Source organism: Phascolarctos cinereus, unplaced genomic scaffold (assembly GCF_003287225.1).
Source record: "Phascolarctos cinereus isolate Bilbo 61053 unplaced genomic scaffold, phaCin_HiC Scaffold_4;HRSCAF=312, whole genome shotgun sequence".
In the NCBI taxonomy this organism is placed as follows: domain Eukaryota; kingdom Metazoa; phylum Chordata; class Mammalia; order Diprotodontia; family Phascolarctidae; genus Phascolarctos; species Phascolarctos cinereus.
In genome coordinates this window covers 678,423,000-678,439,770 of record NW_027555847.1, presented here as the reverse complement: position 1 = coordinate 678,439,770, position 16,771 = coordinate 678,423,000, and the positions used below count along the sequence as shown (strand labels likewise).

The 16,771-nt window shown below is 52.2% G+C and overlaps 1 protein-coding gene across 6 annotated transcripts in view; it reads left to right on the top strand.

The window, feature by feature from the left end:
* The first annotated feature begins 477 nt into the window (after positions 1-477).
* Positions 478-16,771, top strand: part of SSBP4 (single stranded DNA binding protein 4) — a 44,838-nt gene continuing 28,544 nt past the window's right edge. The window contains exons 1-5 of one of the 6 annotated variants that reach the window (XM_021008904.2): positions 480-606; positions 706-805; positions 10,510-10,582; positions 11,041-11,102; positions 11,375-11,459. In XM_021008904.2, the coding sequence (XP_020864563.1) occupies positions 747-805; positions 10,510-10,582; positions 11,041-11,102; positions 11,375-11,459 (279 nt within the window). In that variant the 5' untranslated portion in view covers positions 480-606; positions 706-746. Of the gene's footprint in view, positions 806-10,509; positions 10,583-11,040; positions 11,103-11,374; positions 11,460-14,467; positions 14,539-16,771 lie in introns of those variants that run through there. The other 5 variants (XM_021008906.2, XM_021008903.2, XM_021008907.2 and 2 more) reach the window with 5 other exon arrangements.

Here is a 16,771-nt window from a genome sequence, read left to right as displayed (position 1 = left end):
TGAAGGTGGGCAAGAGTCTGCCCTCCGTGGCACTGCGTTGGGCAGTGTGTGTGAAAGGGTGTGAGTATAGCTGCGTGAACCTGGAGTGGGCTGTAGGTGTGTCAGCAGGGATACCAGCCAAGGCAGGGGAGAGCCCTCAGTACCAGGGGACTGTGTGTGTGTGTGTGTGTGTGTGTGTGCGCTTGTGTGTAGGTAGGTAGGGGAGAAAAAAGCCAAGTGTGGGACAGGCATTAGGTGTGCAAATCCCACCAATGTGAGAGATGAGAGGTAGGAGGGGGGAGCGTGGGTGCACTAGTGTGATCGGGTGTGCGAGGACCCTGGAGCCGTAGGTGTCAGAATGTGAGTTACTGCGTGTGTTGGGGGGCGGGAGGAGCTAGGGGAGGGAAGGGGAGGAGAGACCCTCTCCCCTCCGCCGCAGCGGTCGCTCTCGCCTGGCGCCATCGCCCTTTTAAGAGCTGAGCCTGGAGAGGGAGGGAGAGGAGGCTGAGTGGAGCTGAGGGAGCAGAGCGCGATTCCTGGAACAGCCGGACCAAAAAAAAAAAACCCAAAGCCGGAGCTGAAGCTGGAGCCGCCGCGACCGTTTCAAGTTCCCCCCGCGTGGAAAATGTACCTGATTTCTGTCCAAAGCTCCGGGATGTAAAACTAAAGGGGGCGGGGGGGGTAGCTATGGAGATGGAGACCTCGGCAGGCTCCTTTCTTTGACAGGTGTGGAGTAGGGGAAAAAGTCTGAAAGAGAAACAAGCAGCATGTACGCCAAGGGAGGAAAGGGCTCCGCCGTCCCCTCCGACAGCCAGGCTCGGGAAAAGTAAGTGCGGCGGCGCCGGCGCTGGAGCCGGGCGGCTGGGGAGTCCCTGGGAGCGCGGGGCGCGCGGGGGCCGCTGCGAATGCGGAGGGGAGGGCGCGGGGCCGCGGGAAAGCGGGGGGGCCGTAGGGCCGCCGTGAAGGCGGGGGCTCAGGGGGAGCCGAAGGGAGCGCGGAGCCGCCGGAGAGGCGAGACGAGGGGATGGAGGGGAGCGCGGAGCCAGGGAGCGCGGGGCTGCGGGGAACGCGAGGGAGCGCGGGGCCAGGGCGCACGGGAGGGAGGGGGACGCGGGGTCCCCGGCCTTGGGGCGCGGGCGCGAGAGCAGAGCTGGGGCGGCCGCGGGGAGCGCTCAGCGCTTCGAGGCGGCTGCTCCCGGCCGGGGACAGCGAGGCTGGAGGTGCCGGGGAGCTGCCGAGTTGGGGGGCCGGGGTCCTCGTTCTGCGCGGGGTCCAAGTTGCCTGCCATCTCGGGGGACGTCGGACACAGGGAGGGCAGCCCCCGGAGGGGGGCAAGTGGCGGGGCCCCATCCCAGTCCCCCGTCGCCCCCGTCGGTCCCCAACGTACTAAGTCGCCGCTGCCTTTAAAGTTTTCGCTGGGCGCCGCGCGGCGGGGCTGGGCTGGACTGGGCTGGGCCGCCCTCGCGTGCCTCGGCTCCGGCCCTGAGACCGCCGTCAGTCCCAACCGGAGCTGGGGGCGGCCGGGCTGGGGGGAGGCTTACAGTCGAGCCCCGGGGCCAGGCTGGCGGGGGTCAGGGGGCACCAGGGAAAAGTTTGGGACCAGAGCCGCGGCGAAGTTGGGCTGCCCTTGGCCCGAGGCGGATAGTGGGAAGAGGCCAGGTTGGAGCCAGTTAGAGCGGGAAGGGTAGGAATTGGGGCGGGGTCCAGGGCTAGGGCTCTGCAGGTTGGGAGCCCCGGGGCCTGGGGCCCAGGCTGCGGGCGCCGGAGAGCTAGGGGCACGGAGCTGGGGGGTCCCCGGGCTGCAGAGGAAGGTAGGAGTCCGGCTGCCAGGAAGTTCTCCTCTGGGTTGCTTTGCTGTCTGTCCACCCATTGAGCTAAGCTGGGACAAGCCCTTGGAGGTCCTGGGGACCTGAAGGCAGCCTGCGCCCGGAAGGGTTAGAAGGCCGCCGAGGGGAAGGAGGCGGTGGCCTGGATGGGACCGTCCCCATCCCTCCTCCCCGGCAGCAACAGATCATCGAGCTTCGGCTGGTAACCCCAGCTCCAGGAGCCCAGGAGCCCAGGACCCCAGGATTCCTACGCCGTCCCCGCCCTCCTGCTGCCCCAAGCACTGGGAGCTAACAGGAAAGTTGGTGGCCAAGTGGTGGCCCCCTGGGCCCCTGGGGCAGACACGCCCCCTCTACCGGCGGCCCCGCCCCGCGGCCACCTGTCCGTCTGTCCCCTGGCCCCCTCCTGCTCCTGGCGACAGGGAGGAGCTGCAGACTGCGCTGCGGGGCGGGGCATGGGGCCTCCCTGGGGACTGGTCTGGGCTGGGGTCAGGGCGGGGTCGGGGGCTGGAGGAGCCGGAAACTTGGAGACTTTGGGGGGTGGGCGGGACTTGGCTGCCCAGGGGGCAGAAGAAGGGACCTGGAGCGGGAGGTGGTGTCCTGCGTTCAAGGCCGCCGCTGCAGAGCCAGGGTTGCCGGACCCAGGTCGGGGCTCTGGGGCAGTGGGACCCTCCTCCAACGCTAGGGCTTCTGGGCAAGACCCAGGGTCCCCGGCCTCCCCCTCCCCTGCTGGGGCCAAAGATGGAGAAGAGATAGAAGGCTGAGAGCCCATTCTATCAGGCTTTGGTTTCCCAAGAGCCCCCTCCCCCGCAACTCCCCCCCCACACTACCCCATAAGTACATAGGCTTTCTCCAACCCCACCTCAGTGGCCTCCCTTCTACCTACTGCCACAGCAGGCGTGGCCTTCTGGCACAGGCTTGTTATTGTAGGGTAGCACTTGACCGCCGGGGCTTAGGTGGCAGTGGACTCAGAAGGTTAAAGCTGAGAAGGCCCTAAGATCCTTTAGAACAGAAAAGGTAGACTAGAACGGCAGAGTTGGGGAAGGAAGGCTCTTAGTCCAGAATGTCACAGCTGGGGAGGGCCCTTAGATTCTATGGGCCTAAGGCTTTTATGTTCCAAAGGCTTAGAACCTAGACTGTCGCAGCTGAGAGGACTCTCACAACATAGAAGGTAGAATGTCAGAGTTGGAGGCACCTTAGAAATGTCTGAGTCCAGCCCCTTCATTGGACATATTAGAAAATCTGTGAAATTGTGGGAGGGGTAGCTCGAACCATCATTCCAGAACCAGGTGCATCTCTTTTCTGTGTAATAGCCTTTCAGGGGCAGTTAGCCTGCCCACTCTGAGTTATTGCTTTTCCTAGTTCCTTCACAGTGATCCTTCTGTGTCTCAGGTTCTAAGGCCTTCACCACTCTGCTTGTGCTCCTCTGGATGCTTGAAGCTTTAATCATGTCCTTCAAATGCAGCACCTCCAGCTGTGTGCACTGCTCCACATGTGTTCTGACTAGGGCATAATGCAGAGGGCCCATCACCTCCTTATTCCTGGAAGCTCTGCAGCCCCAGATTTCATTTGCTTTAGGCTACCCTATTACACACTGTTAGCTGGAGCTTGCAGGCCACTAAAACCCCAGGGTCTTTGCTGCCTAGCCAGGCCTCCCCCATCATTTCCCCCATCATCAGTTTTTTGAATCTGATATTTCTCCCTATTGGATCTTATTGTGTTCTGCTTTTTTTTTTTTTTTGGTGGGGCAATCGGGGTTAAGTGACTTGCCCAGGGTCACACAGCTAGTAAGTGACATGTGTCTGAGACTGGATTTGAACTCATGTACTCCTGACTCCAAGGCCAGAGCTCTATCCACTGCATCACCTAGCTGCCCCAAGGATCTTATTGTGTTCTACTCAGCCCAAGGTCCTAGCTTGTTAAGGTCTTTTTTTTAATCCTTATTCTGTCATCTTGTGTATTAGCTAGCCAGCCCTCACAGTCTTATACCACCTGAAAATTTGATGAAAGTGCTAATACTACTAGGCTAGTGGACAGCATGCCACCTATGACTTTATCCAAGTCATAATGTGGAACATCCTTGGGGTAGGTACTCACTGGAGACCTTCACAGCTGACCTTGAACTTTTTATTGAAAGCTATTTTTGAAAATCTGATCTTCAGCCACCTAATTGTCCTATGGTCTAGCCAAGTAAAGGGTTAGTGGCACTCAATGATACTGTACCCCAAGGCTATTGGGGAAGAAATGGGCCCCTTCTACCTCCTCCTCCTCCTCCTACCCCACCTCTTCCCCTCTAACTCAGTTTGGGGGTGCCTCCTTCCAAAGACTCTAGTCCATGGGGCTCCTACTTTGCCCTAAGACTTCCCCAGCTTTTCCAAGCCCCTGGTTGAGCTTCCTTTACACCCCAGCATTAGGTTTCCCCAGGGCTTCCCATTTTCTGTTATCCCCCATCCAGTCCAGGAGAACCTAGGCTCATAGAATCTGACTTGGAAGTGACACCAGGGGATGTCCAGTCCCAACTCTTGCCAGAACTCTTTAATGTGCTCCCATAAATGGTCATTGAGCTTGTACTTGAAGACTTCTAGTGATGGGAAACTCACTACTTCTCAGGGCAATCCATTTCACTTTAGGGTAGCTTTAATTGTTAGGAAGCTTGTCTATAAAGCAGCCTGGTGTGATGTGAAAAGCACAGGTTTGAGTTTCTGAGGAGCAGCGTTCAAGTCATGCTTCTGCTATTGTCACCTTGATAAACCACTTAACCTCTGGGGACCTCAGTTTCCCTATCCACAAAATAAGTGGGTTGGAGCACATGACGTCCAAGATCCCTTTCAGCCCTGAAAGAATGAATGAATGAATAATGTGGTGTTCACTGGGGAGACAAAGAAGATACCTGCCTTCCAGGAGATCCCATTCTAATGGGGAAGACAATATGCAGACAACCACATGTATGCAAGATATGTACAGAATGAATTGGAGAGAATAGAGGGAAGGTACTAGCTTGGGGGATCGTGAAAGGCTTCTTACAAAAGGTGGGGTCTTAATTGAGACTTGAGGGAAGACAGGAGTTGGAGACAAGGAGGGAAAGCATTACAGGGAGGAAGACAGTAGTGAAACACCGGCAGTCTGGAGATGGAGGGTCTTGTGAGAGGAACAGACCGGAGGCCCACGTCATGGTAGAATACATGGAAGGGTATAAGGTATAAGAAGACCAGAAAGGTAGGAAGGGGCCAGGGGTTGGAGGCTTCATGAGCCAAATAGAGGATTCTATGTTTGATCCTGGAGGCAATAGGTGGATTGAAAAAAAATGGGGTGGCCAGGGGCAGCTAGGTGGCACAGTGGATAGAGCATGGGCCCTGGAGTCAGGAGGACCTGAGTTCAAATCCAGCCTCAGACCAAACACTTGACACTAACCCTAGTTGCCTCACCAAAAAAAAAAAATTAAAATGAGGTGGCAACATGGTCAGACCTTCACTTTAGGAGGTTCCCTTTGATAGCTGAGTGGAGGATGGATTGGTGAAAAGAAAAGACTGTCCCTGCCCTCATGGAGCTTAAATTCCAATGTAGGAGACAGGGCAGGTAGGGGAGTCATGTCCAATGAAGGGCACTTTGCTCCAGAAAGTTTCATGGACGGTGAATGAGGCCATGGGAGAATAGGTTGACAGAGTTCTTCTTGGGATGATGGTAGAGTTGATTTGATCCTCTAGGCCTGAGCTGAAGCTGAGATCCCCCTCTTCATGACTCGCACCTTTGACTCCTAGTTCTCTTGGAGATCCTGCAAAATCTGTTGAGTCTTTGTGCCCCTAATGGATGGCCTTTCACATGCATGGAGACAGTGATGATGACCCACCTCTGTGCCCCGTGATGGCCCTTTACATGCATGGAGGCTGTGATCGTGACCCCCACCTCTCTGCCCCGCGATGGCCCTTTACATGCATGGAGGCTGTGATCGTGACCCCACCTCTGTGCCCCGCGATGGCCCTTTACATGCATGGAGGCTGTGATCGTGACCCCCACCTCTGTGCCCCGCGATGGCCCTTTACATGCATGGAGGCTGTGATCGTGACCCCCACCTCTGTGCCCCGCGATGGCCCTTTACATGCATGGAGGCTGTGATCGTGATCCCCACCTCTGTGCCCCGTGATGGCCCTTTACATGCATGGAGGCTGTGATCGTGATCCCCACCTCTGTGCCCCGTGATGGCCCTTTACATGCATGGAGGCTGTGATCGTGACCCTCACCACTGTGCCCTGTGGTGGACCTTTACATACATGGAGGCTGTGATCATGGCTGGTGAAGTCTTCTTAGGTTACTGGACAGGCATATCCAGGCTCAGAGGGACTTGAGGAGGATTTGCAAACACTGAATGATACTGGGACATACTTAAATTTCTCAGTGGGATATTTTACATTGACTGTGGTCTAGTGGAAGTTAGGGTCGGGAGACCTGGGTCTGATGTTAAGGCCAGGCACATGCCTTCAAATAAAGTCACTACCCTCCCTGAGCCTGTAAAATGGACAGAATGCTACTCGCCCCACCCACCTTGCTGCAGTGTTGGGCAGAAAGCATTGATGAACCATAAAGTGCCATGTAAATGTGGGTCATTATTATAAAGTCATCTGTATTTTGATTTAATAAAAATCCACTTTTATTCAAGGCTCTACAGGCTGGTGGCATCCCAGGCCCTGCTTTCAAATCCTGGTCCCCTTATTTACTGCCTCTATGTTGGCCATTCTCTTGACTTTTGTTTCCTCTTATGTAAAGGAAGGGGTCAGACTCCAGGGCTTCTTGAACTTTTTCCACTCTTGACCCCTTCCGCACTTCTTAAACTATGGGTTGAGACCCCATATAGGGTTTAAGAAGCGCTGGACACCCTGGAGTCAAGAGGACCTGAGTTCAAATCCAGCCTCAGACCAAACACTTGACACTTACTAGCTGTGTGACCCTGAGCAAGTCACTTAGCCCCAATTGCCTTAAAAAAAAAAGTGCTGGACAACCTTCAAGGACCCTTCACCCCACCACCCTGGCCCACTTCTTGCTCCAGCCAAGTGCTCACTTACCTTGGTGTGACTTGGAAAATGCCCGCTGTCTAGCTGACCCCTTCCAGTGGAGGACCCGGAATCCTAGTGCTAGGCCTGGACAGAACCTCAGGGCCCATCTACCTCTACCTCCTCATTTTACAGATGAGGAAACTGAGGCCCAGGGGGGAGCAATTTTTTTTGTGAAAGATAATGAATTCCACTTTGAACACAATGAGACTGATGCTATTTGAACATCCTAGTGGAGATGTAGTACGGTGAATGGTATGAGAGAGAAATTAGGACCAGCCTAACTTGGCATATATACCTCAGAATTCCTGACATGTAGTAGGTACTCACTGAACATCTCTTGAATGAATGAATGCATGAATAATTCTCTGCCTGGCATTCAAAGCCCTCCACAGCTGGCTCCCACCCTCCCCTTCCAGCTCGACCTCACTTTACTCCCATGTATGCATTTTGCAGTCAGCTCAAAAGGACAGATCTCTTTTTCTTGAAAAGTGTTCTCCAGTATCCATAACCTTTGCTCAGGAGGTTAGCTCTGCCTTTTCCTTCCACAACTGTTGAAGCCCTACCCATGAATTCTACCACCATTTATTAAGTACCTACTGTGTACAAGATACTTTATACCATCTCTTAGAAGCCTCTCCAGATCTTCACCCTGCGCTCTTGATAACAGCCTTCCCTCTCAGACTTTCATTTATGCCCTCTCTGATGCAATTCTCCAGTAATACCATGTATTAGTATTGACTTCTCTCCTTTTTAGACTGTGAGCTCCCCAGTAAGGCAGACATCCTTTATCTGAACATTGCATGTCCTTCAAGGTTCAGCCAGGTGCCTGCACACAGTAGGTGCTTAATACATGTTAAATGGATAAATGAATGAGATACAGATTGGGGAATCACCTGCTTGAAAAAAAGAGCTGGCATGCTTCGAGTGGATGGAATCGATTTCAGAAAGAGAAGGAAGTGGGAAAGGAAAGGATGGCGAGAGAAACAAAAGGCAGACAGAGAGAATATATGTGCAAATATAGAGAAGGAAAGGAAGAATTTGGCTGCCGGCTAAGTCTTGGGAAGTGGTTCACTGTGAAAGAAGATGCTATCGATTAGCAGTCTGATAGTTGGGAAAAGAATGACCAGAGCAATGTCACTGAAAGCAAGAGAGGAGAGCATCTGGAGGGAGGGTTGGGGCAGTGTCAGTGCTCAGTGATGGTGCCAAGAGGTTATGGAGAATGCCACCTAAGAAGAGGAGATTATAGGTCCATGGTAACCTCGGAGATGGCAGCTTGAGATCAGTAGTGACAAAAGTCAGATGGTAAGGGGTTGAGGAATGAATGAGTGAATGGATGGTCATGAGCAAATGTAGACTATTCCTTTTAGAAGTTGGGTCAGGCACTATTATTGGTGGAGTTGTGAACTGCTCCAACCATTCTGCAGAAATAATTATGTCCAAAGGGCTATAAAACATTGCATATCCTTGGACCCAGCAATACTAGGTCTGTATCTCAAAAGAGATCAAAGAAAAGGCAAAAGGACCTATGTGTACAAAAATATTTACAGCAGCTCTTTTTGTGGTGGCTAAAAATTGGAAACTGAGGGGATGCCCATCAAATGGGGAATGGCTGAGCAAGTTGTGTGGTATGTGATTGTGATGGAATGCTGTTGTGCTATAAGAAATGACAAGGGAGATGGATTCAGAAAAACCTGGGAAGACTTCTGTGAACTGATACTGAGTGAAATGAGCAGAACCAGGAGAATGTTGTACAGAATAGCCAACTGTGAAAGACGTAGCTATTCTGAGCACCACGGTGATCCAAGTCAGTTTCAAAGGACTCATGATGAACAATGCTGCCCACCCCCAGAGAGGGAGGACTGATGGAGTCTGAGTGCAAATTGAAGTCTACTTTTAAATTTTATTTTTATTGATTTTTTTGTGCATGTTTTTTTGTTTGCTTGTTTGTTTACGACATGACTAATAAATATGGGGGGAAGAAGGGAGAAAAAAGAAGTTGGATCAGGAGGAATCAGGATGGTAGTTTGAGATAGGAAGAGAGCCTGGGATGGTGGGATCATAAAATCGCAAGATCATTAGATTTGGAAGGGACCTCAAAGGTGGTCTAGCCCACCCCTTCATTTTTCAGATAAGGAACTAAGGGCCAGGGAAGGGAAATGACCTGTCCACGGTCACACAGGGTTGTTTGCCAGAGCTGGTTTTCACCCCCAGGTTCTAGGAAAGGCTTCAGAAGCTAGGGGAGACAAGTGCACGTTTGTAAGTATTGAGGAAGGAGATTGTGGAGAGGGTGCTAAAGTTTTCAGGGAAGGAAGGTAGTGGTGGACACAGGGAGAGCCTGGCGCTGCCCAAAACTGACTGGCCCCAGAGGCTCTTGGCTCCCAGGGCTGGGCTGCTCCTCCTGATTTAGGGTGCTCCACAGAAAGGACAAGAGGAGGAGCCCCTTAGCATGGACCCTGGCTTCCTTCAAGACTCATCTCGAGGCCATTTTTAGCAAGAGGCTATTCCAAGTCGTCCCCCCACCCCCCAGCTCTGGCCCTTTGTGCCAGCTGTCCCTAATTCCTGGAATCTTCTCCCTCTTCCCCTCCCCCAGGAGCTTCTCTGGTTTTCTTCAGATCCCAGCTGAGATCTCATTTTCGGTAGACCTTTCCCAGCTCCACCCCCCACCCCGACTGCCAGTGCCTTTACCCTGCCACCACTCCCCAGGGGTGCAGGTCCTCATCACCTCACTCCCAGTCCATTCTCCTTTCAGCCACTACAATGATTTTCCGTGTCACCCCTCACTCACTAAACTCCAGTGGCTCCCTATTGCCTCCAGAATCCAGTGCAAAATCCTTTGTCTGGCATTCAAAGCCTAGCCCCCTCCTGTCTCTCTGGTTTTCTTATGCCTCCCTCTCCACCATGTGCTCTTCTGTGCAGTGACCCAGCCTCCATCTCTCAGCTCTGGGCATTCCCTCAGGTCGACCCCGTGCCTGGAATGTTCTCCTTCCTCATCTCTGCCTCCTGGCTTCCCTGCCTTCCTTTCAACTTCACCTAAAATCCCCTCTTTTACAGGAAGCCCTCCCCAGCCCCGCTTCAGTCCAGTGCCTTCCCTGTTACTCATATCCTATTGATCTTGTGTGTAACTCATTTGTATGTATTTGTTTGCATGTTATTTCCTCCGTTAGATTGAAAGCTCTTTGAGGTCCGGCACTGTCTTTTGCCTCCTTTTGTATCCCCCAGCACTTAGCACAGGGCCTGGCACATAGTAGGAGCTTAATGAATGTGGATTGATGGATGAATGTATCTCGTACCTGCTTAGTTATGTACATATTGTCTCCCACGGTGTGATTAACACAGGGCACATGATGAATGCTCATTGCCTTAGCTCATTGGTTCAGTGAAAGGTGTCAGAAGGACCTGGGTTTGAATTCTGCCTTTCATCCTTCAGTCTCCTCACTTATAATCTGGAGGGGGGGGGGCGTTAGGCGGGGTGGTTCCTTTCTGCTCTAGCTGTGTGCTGCTTGTGAATCCAAAGCTTCAATCTCTCCCCTCAATGGGCTTCCAGTCTACTTGGGGATGGGGGAAGATACAGAACAGCACGTCTTCTGATAAATAGATACCCAGATACCTGGCTCTGGTGCATTTTCCCCTGTGCCCTGAGCCTGGCCTTCTCTGTGTAGGTTGGCGCTGTATGTATATGAATATCTGCTTCATGTGGGAGCCCAGAAGTCAGCCCAGACCTTCCTGTCGGAGGTGAGAACCAGCTGGCTGGGGGTAGGGCCGCCCACTCCTGCTCAGCTCCCCATTTCCCTCTTTTTTCCTGATCTCTTTTCACCTACCCCCACCCCTTCTCTCCCAGGTTCCTTGGCTCTGTTTTAGCTGAGATGGGGCGGGGAGGTTTGAAAGGATTCAGGGCCTGAAAGCGCTGAGGGGGCTGCAGGGCTGAGGGCCTGAAAGCGCTGAGGGGGCTGAGATTGCTGGGACTGAATGACTAACCTTCTCTACTTGCTGCTCTTTAGGCCCGTGATTTAGACCTAAGGAACTATGTATGAGGAATGAGGGGGTTTGCAGGGCTGGGGGACCCAAGGAGATGAGAGAGCCAAGATTTCTAAGGTGGGAGGAAGGGAAGAAAGCCAGGTGGGTTTTTTGAGGGGGAAAGCCTGGGCAGGGTCTCTCTCTCTCTCTCCCTAAACTGCTCCTGGTTTTGGCAGATCCGGTGGGAGAAGAATATTACATTGGGGGAGCCCCCGGGGTTTCTGCATTCTTGGTGGTGGTAAGTCTTTGGGGGGCCCCCAGTGAGGCAGGGCTGTTCTAGGGAGGAGTGATGGGGGAAGGGGTAGAGGGATGAGGAGGAGCCCCTAAGGCTAGAAAAGAATGATGGGAAGGGAGGGATGGAGTTGGGGTAAGTGGTACCCCAGGGAGGAGTGATGGGTGGGGGGAGATTGGCTGGGGTGAAGGGTCGGAGGACAAGAGGATAGGACAGGGACCTATGCTGGGTAGAAGGCTTCGCCTCAATGTCTGCATAATCATTTCCTTTCCCCACAGTGTATTCTGGGACCTGTACTGTGCGGCCCCTGACCGGAGAGAGACCTGTGAGCATTCTAGTGAAGCCAAGGCTTTTCATGACTACGTGAGTCCCTGCCCTGTCCAGGGCCAGATCTGGGGGCTGCGGGCGTGGGCGGCCAGAGAGCCTTGGAACGACTTTGGGTGTTGGGTGTGCATGAGCACGTGTGTGTTTTAGGAGGGCTTGGGGGGGCTGCCAGCCTCAGTCCCCAGCACTGGGGGCTAATGGAACCTCCCCTAAACCCCTGGTTTTCGTTCTTGTAAGAATCTCAAGCTATGGGAGAAGCCTCCTCTGTCTCTGTGGTCCTGTGTCTGAGGAGGTGACCCTTGTCTGCTCTAGGACAGACTTGCTGTGTTGAGAAAGGCCTGCTGTCCTTTTAGATGGCCCCAGCTTAGGGACAAACAAAGTGATTAGGAGAGGGCAGACAGGGCTCCAGGGCCCCCCAAACGTTTTGCTTTCTCTGCTGAGCACCCTTCTCTAGGTAGGCATTCTGTCTTCCCTTGCAGGTCAGTACCTGCTTGGAAACTTCAGGAATTGCCTTGAGAACTGAAAGATTATGGGATTTGTCCAGGGGTCACTGAGCCACGGAGCCACGGAGCCACAGGCGGGGCTTGAATGCAGGGCTTCCTTACCTGGGGACCAGCTGTCTGTCTAAGGTCGCCTCTCCTCTTTTCCTACAAATGGGCACACACAGGAAGAGGCGATAGATTACAGGGATCAAAGTTCTAGAACTGGAAGGGACCTGAAAGGTCATTTGATCTGACCCCTTCATTTTACAGATAAGAAAAAGGAGGCCTGGGGGAGTGAAGTGACCTAAAGTCACCTACATAGTAAGTGGCAGGGCTGAGATTCAAGCTTGGGCCTGGTAATTCCAGGTATAGCTCGAGTGCTATGGACACAGGGTGTTTACACACCACACACACACACACACACACACACACACACACACACACACACTCCCTCTCCCTCTTTCTGCTTTCTCTCTCTCCATTCTCCCCGCCTTTCTCCCCTTCTCTCTCTCCCTCTCCATCCCCCTAGCTCTTCCATCCAACCCCCTCTACCTCATATACACAAACACGCTTTCATATACAGACTTTCTCACTCACATATCTTCCCTGATAGAGTCATCAAACATAGAGTCACAGACTCTTCAAGGAGGGGTGGGGTGCAGCGGCCAGTGGCCACCTAGTCTGACCCCTACCCCATTGGCATCCCCTTCACAACGTGCCCAGTAAATAGCAGCCCTCAGCCTCTCCTTGAAGGCCTCCAGGTATCCCCTTCATTTGGGGAGAAGAGGAGAGGGATGATAGCTCTAATTGGCCTCTTTAGGGCCCCCCCCCTTCCTGGTTCTACCCGCTTGGACCCAGCAGAATAAGACTAACCCTTCCTGGGACCCAGGTTTTCCAAGTCTTGTCTCCTCCTGCTAACATCCTGGGATCCTTAAGTGGATGCGGTTTTCTTCTGGCTACTCTCCCGCTCATTACTATCCTTCCTAAAATACCCAGCCCAGAGATGAACACGGTATTGGAGGTGTGGTCTGCTCCAGGACAGAGGACAGCTGCCATACCCCACTGTAGGCTTGTCTCAAGCCTACAGGCCACTAAATCCCCCAGATCTTTCCCAGACCAGCTGCTTTCCAAGCAGCACCTCCCCTATTTGTGAAGGGGTTTTTTTGGCCCTGAGTAGAAGACATAATGTTACAGCAAAGATGTGCTGATAAATGTTTAACAATCAGCTCACCAAAAAGAAAAGCTGCTCGGCACAGATTTTTACATTTATTCTATAGTCTTACCATTTTCTCCATCACTTTCTTAAGTCCAGACAGTCGACAGAAACAAATCCTGGTATGTAGCCTTTGCTGATTTCCAAGTCGTAAATGCTTACACTGAAAATTTAACTGTTAGCTCTCATAAGCGGGCTCCAGCACATCCCTGGGTGGCAGCATGAAAAGGGCCCAGAGTGCTAGAGTGAGAGACAGGATCAGGTGCTAGATCCAGGCTTTGTTAGGTGGTCTAGTGCATAGAATGTTGGGACTGGAAGTCAGGACGACCTGAGTTCAAATCCTCCCTCAGATGCTTACAGTATATATCTGTGGGCAAGGCACTTAGCTTATCTCAGTCCCAGTTTCCTCATCTGTAAAACAGCCCTAATAGCCCTTCGCTTCCAATGAGCTAACCTTTGGAAAATGCTTTGTAAATCATAAAGTGCTGGTTAACATGTAAAGTGCTTTGTAAATCTTAAATCTCTATGAACGAAATGTTAGCAGTTCTTCTGATTAATTACAACACATGTAACTTTGGCCTTGGCTCTCTGCCTCAGTTTCCTCATCTCTAAAATGAGGACATAATAGCGCCTGCCTCTTGGGGTCATTATGACCATCAAATGAGGTAACACATAAAAGGGTTTTTACCAGCTTTCAAACTCTAGTCTAGAAATGCTTTATTATTAGTTTTATTATTATTTACTGAGTTTATTATTAGTTACTGAGTGATGTTGGGCTTCAGTTCCCTGCTCAGAAAATGAGGGGGCTAGACAAGATGATCCCCAAAGTCTACGGAAGCTCTTAGGTAATTGGCATGGAGTTTCACATGTACCCTCACACCTGTCACTAGGCTTATGCCATCTTACCTGTGCCCACAGGCAGCCTCATACACACTCCCATGCATACTCTTGACACAGGCTCTATCTCTGTTGCACAGAAGCTTGGCCCTTTCCGGCCCCCAGCCCCAAATATCTGAGAAGGGCCAGGGGTGGTTGGACTGGGTAGTAGAAGAGGCTGAGGAATGTCACAGATGGTTTTTGTAGGTGGTCCAGCTAGGAAAGTCCTGCTATAAAAGAGACTCCCCCCCTCATCTCTAAATTCTAATGCTGGAGGGAGGGGGACTTTTCCTCAGGGCCAGCACTACCCACTGGGGCTGCTGCTTTCATGATGAAGTCTGCCTAGGGGAGCCAATAGGCTCTGACCACTTGGGGGTGGGTGGGGTGTAGGGGTCACCTTCCCCCAGGCCCAGGGAGGGGAAGTAACTGCCAAGGCCACCAAGCAGTTTAGTGACCCAGTCAGGACTCCCCTCCAGGCCCAAATTGGAGCCTAATGTCTCCAGAGAACTCCAGGGGAAAGAAGAGGAATATTGGAGCAAGTGGCCCGGTGAGTTTGGCAGCATTGCTGGGAGAAGAGTCAATATTGACTCTTTGCTTATATGTGGTGGGGGTGGGGACGGGGCAGAGCGGGATGTGTTTTTCTAACTAGGTGAACTGAGGAAGGAGAACACACCCAGGCCCCAGAGCAGCCCCGCCTCCTATCAGTAAATCTGGGGCCTGGCCCCTTCCCCCTGGGGGGTGGGGTGGGAGGAGCAGGAAAGAGAAATTCAGAGGTTAAAAATCAGAGCTTTAAGGAGGACCTTTGACATTCTGTGTGGCCAGTCTCCAGATACTTTGTCTCTACAGAGGAGCTCCAGGAAGCTATTTTGGGGGTATTCCCACCCCCCAGGGTGGTATTCCCACTACCACCTCTCACCCCACCCACAATCCAACCCTTTATACAAATACATTCATCCAGAAACTCACATAGAGATCATAATAATTCATATCATTGCTTTAAGGTTTTCATCATTTATTGTCTCATTTAAGGACGATGTGGCTTAGAGAGGGCAATGTGGCCTTTCTGTTGTCCAACTCTTCATATGACCCCATTTGGGGTTTTCTTGGCAGAAATACTGGAGCAAGGCTTGCTGTTTCCTTCTCCAGCTCATTTTACAGATGAGGAAACTGAGGCAAACAGGGTGAAGTGACTTGCCCAGGGTCACACAGCTAGTAAGTGTCTGAGGCCAGATTTGTATTTGGGAAAATGAGTCTTCCTGACTCTAGGCCTGATGCTCAGACTGGCCCTTGCTTCCATATTAATTGTGAAAGGCAGGATTTGAACTCAGTCTCTCCTAACTTCCAAGTTCAAACTCTTTCCATCCCAATGCCATGCCCAGACAGAGACAGAGACCTCAAAAGAAAGAGGATCCTAGCTGGAAAGGGCCCCAGAGACCATCTAGTCCAACTCCCTTATTTTACAGATGAGGAAAGTGAGGCCCAGAGAAAGGTGACTTGCTTAAGGTCACAAAGGTTGTAAGCATCAAAGGTGGGATTTGAACCCAGGTCCTTTGACTGCTGTCACTGCTCTTTTATACTCCCCACTACAAACACAGAGGACCATATATGCACCTCCCCCACCAACACCACAAATAGCCACATGCCATACTTAAAATTATGGGGAGTCTACCCACAAACACCCCCTTCCTTAAGTGCGTACACACACCCAGCCAGTGCACACCTACACACAGACTCACACCTAGCATCAGGCATCAGTGTGTACACACACACACACACACACACACACACACACACACACACACACACACACGACTGGCTGGCTTGGGGGGGAGAGCTTACCTTCTGCACCCAACCTTCCCCTCCCTTCCCTAATTCCCATCCCCCAGAAAGACTCCTCTAAGATTCCTCAGTTGGAACTATTTCAGGGGGAAGGATGTGAACTGGGGAGGGAAGTGCCTTACAGAGTTTATGTTTGGGAGGCTCAGAACCCAAACTGAGTCTCCAATACAGAGGCCTTCATCTCAGCCTAACTGCCTCCCTGGGAGTATGATTCCCAAATCCTCCTTACTGGGGGCAGCTAGGTGGCACAGTGGATAGAGCACCGGCCCTGAAGTCAGGAGGACCTGAGTTCAAATCTGGCCTCAGATACATAACACTTACTAGCTGTGTGACCCTGGACAAGTCACTTAACCCCCATTGCCCACCCCCCCCAAAAAAAAACCAAATCCGCCTTACCCAGTGGCCTTTGTGGTGGGGGACAGGGATGTGGGGGAGGGGGTGCAGGTCAAGACTTGACTCCCATAAAAGATTGAGTCTTTCTGACCATCGTCCCCCTCCTGTACTCCTTTCCTCAACTATGGAGCAGGGGAAAGAAGGCTCTTCAACCCTTTCTCTGTACCATGTCTCTGTCTCTGTTCAGTCCTTATCTCAGACTGTGACCCTTTCTTTCTGAAGCTGGGTTTTAGACCAGGGATGACAGACACCTCCTTTCTCACACACCCTCCTAGCTTTCAAGACAGAGCCAGACTTTATATCTAGGAGAGAGCATGGGGCTGTGAGGGGAGGGGAGGACTAGGACAGTGGAGATAAACTCTGTGAAAATACCTCTTGTTCCCCTATTCCAGAGATCCCCCCTCATTCAATCTAGGCATCTTCATTTCTTTCCCCTATGTTGGTGGGGCAGAAATCACAAGAGCTGGAGAAGGGTATGGTTGGGGAATGAAAAGAGAGGTGAGGAGAGGGAAGATGAGGAAGATGGGGCTCACCAAGGGAGTTATTCA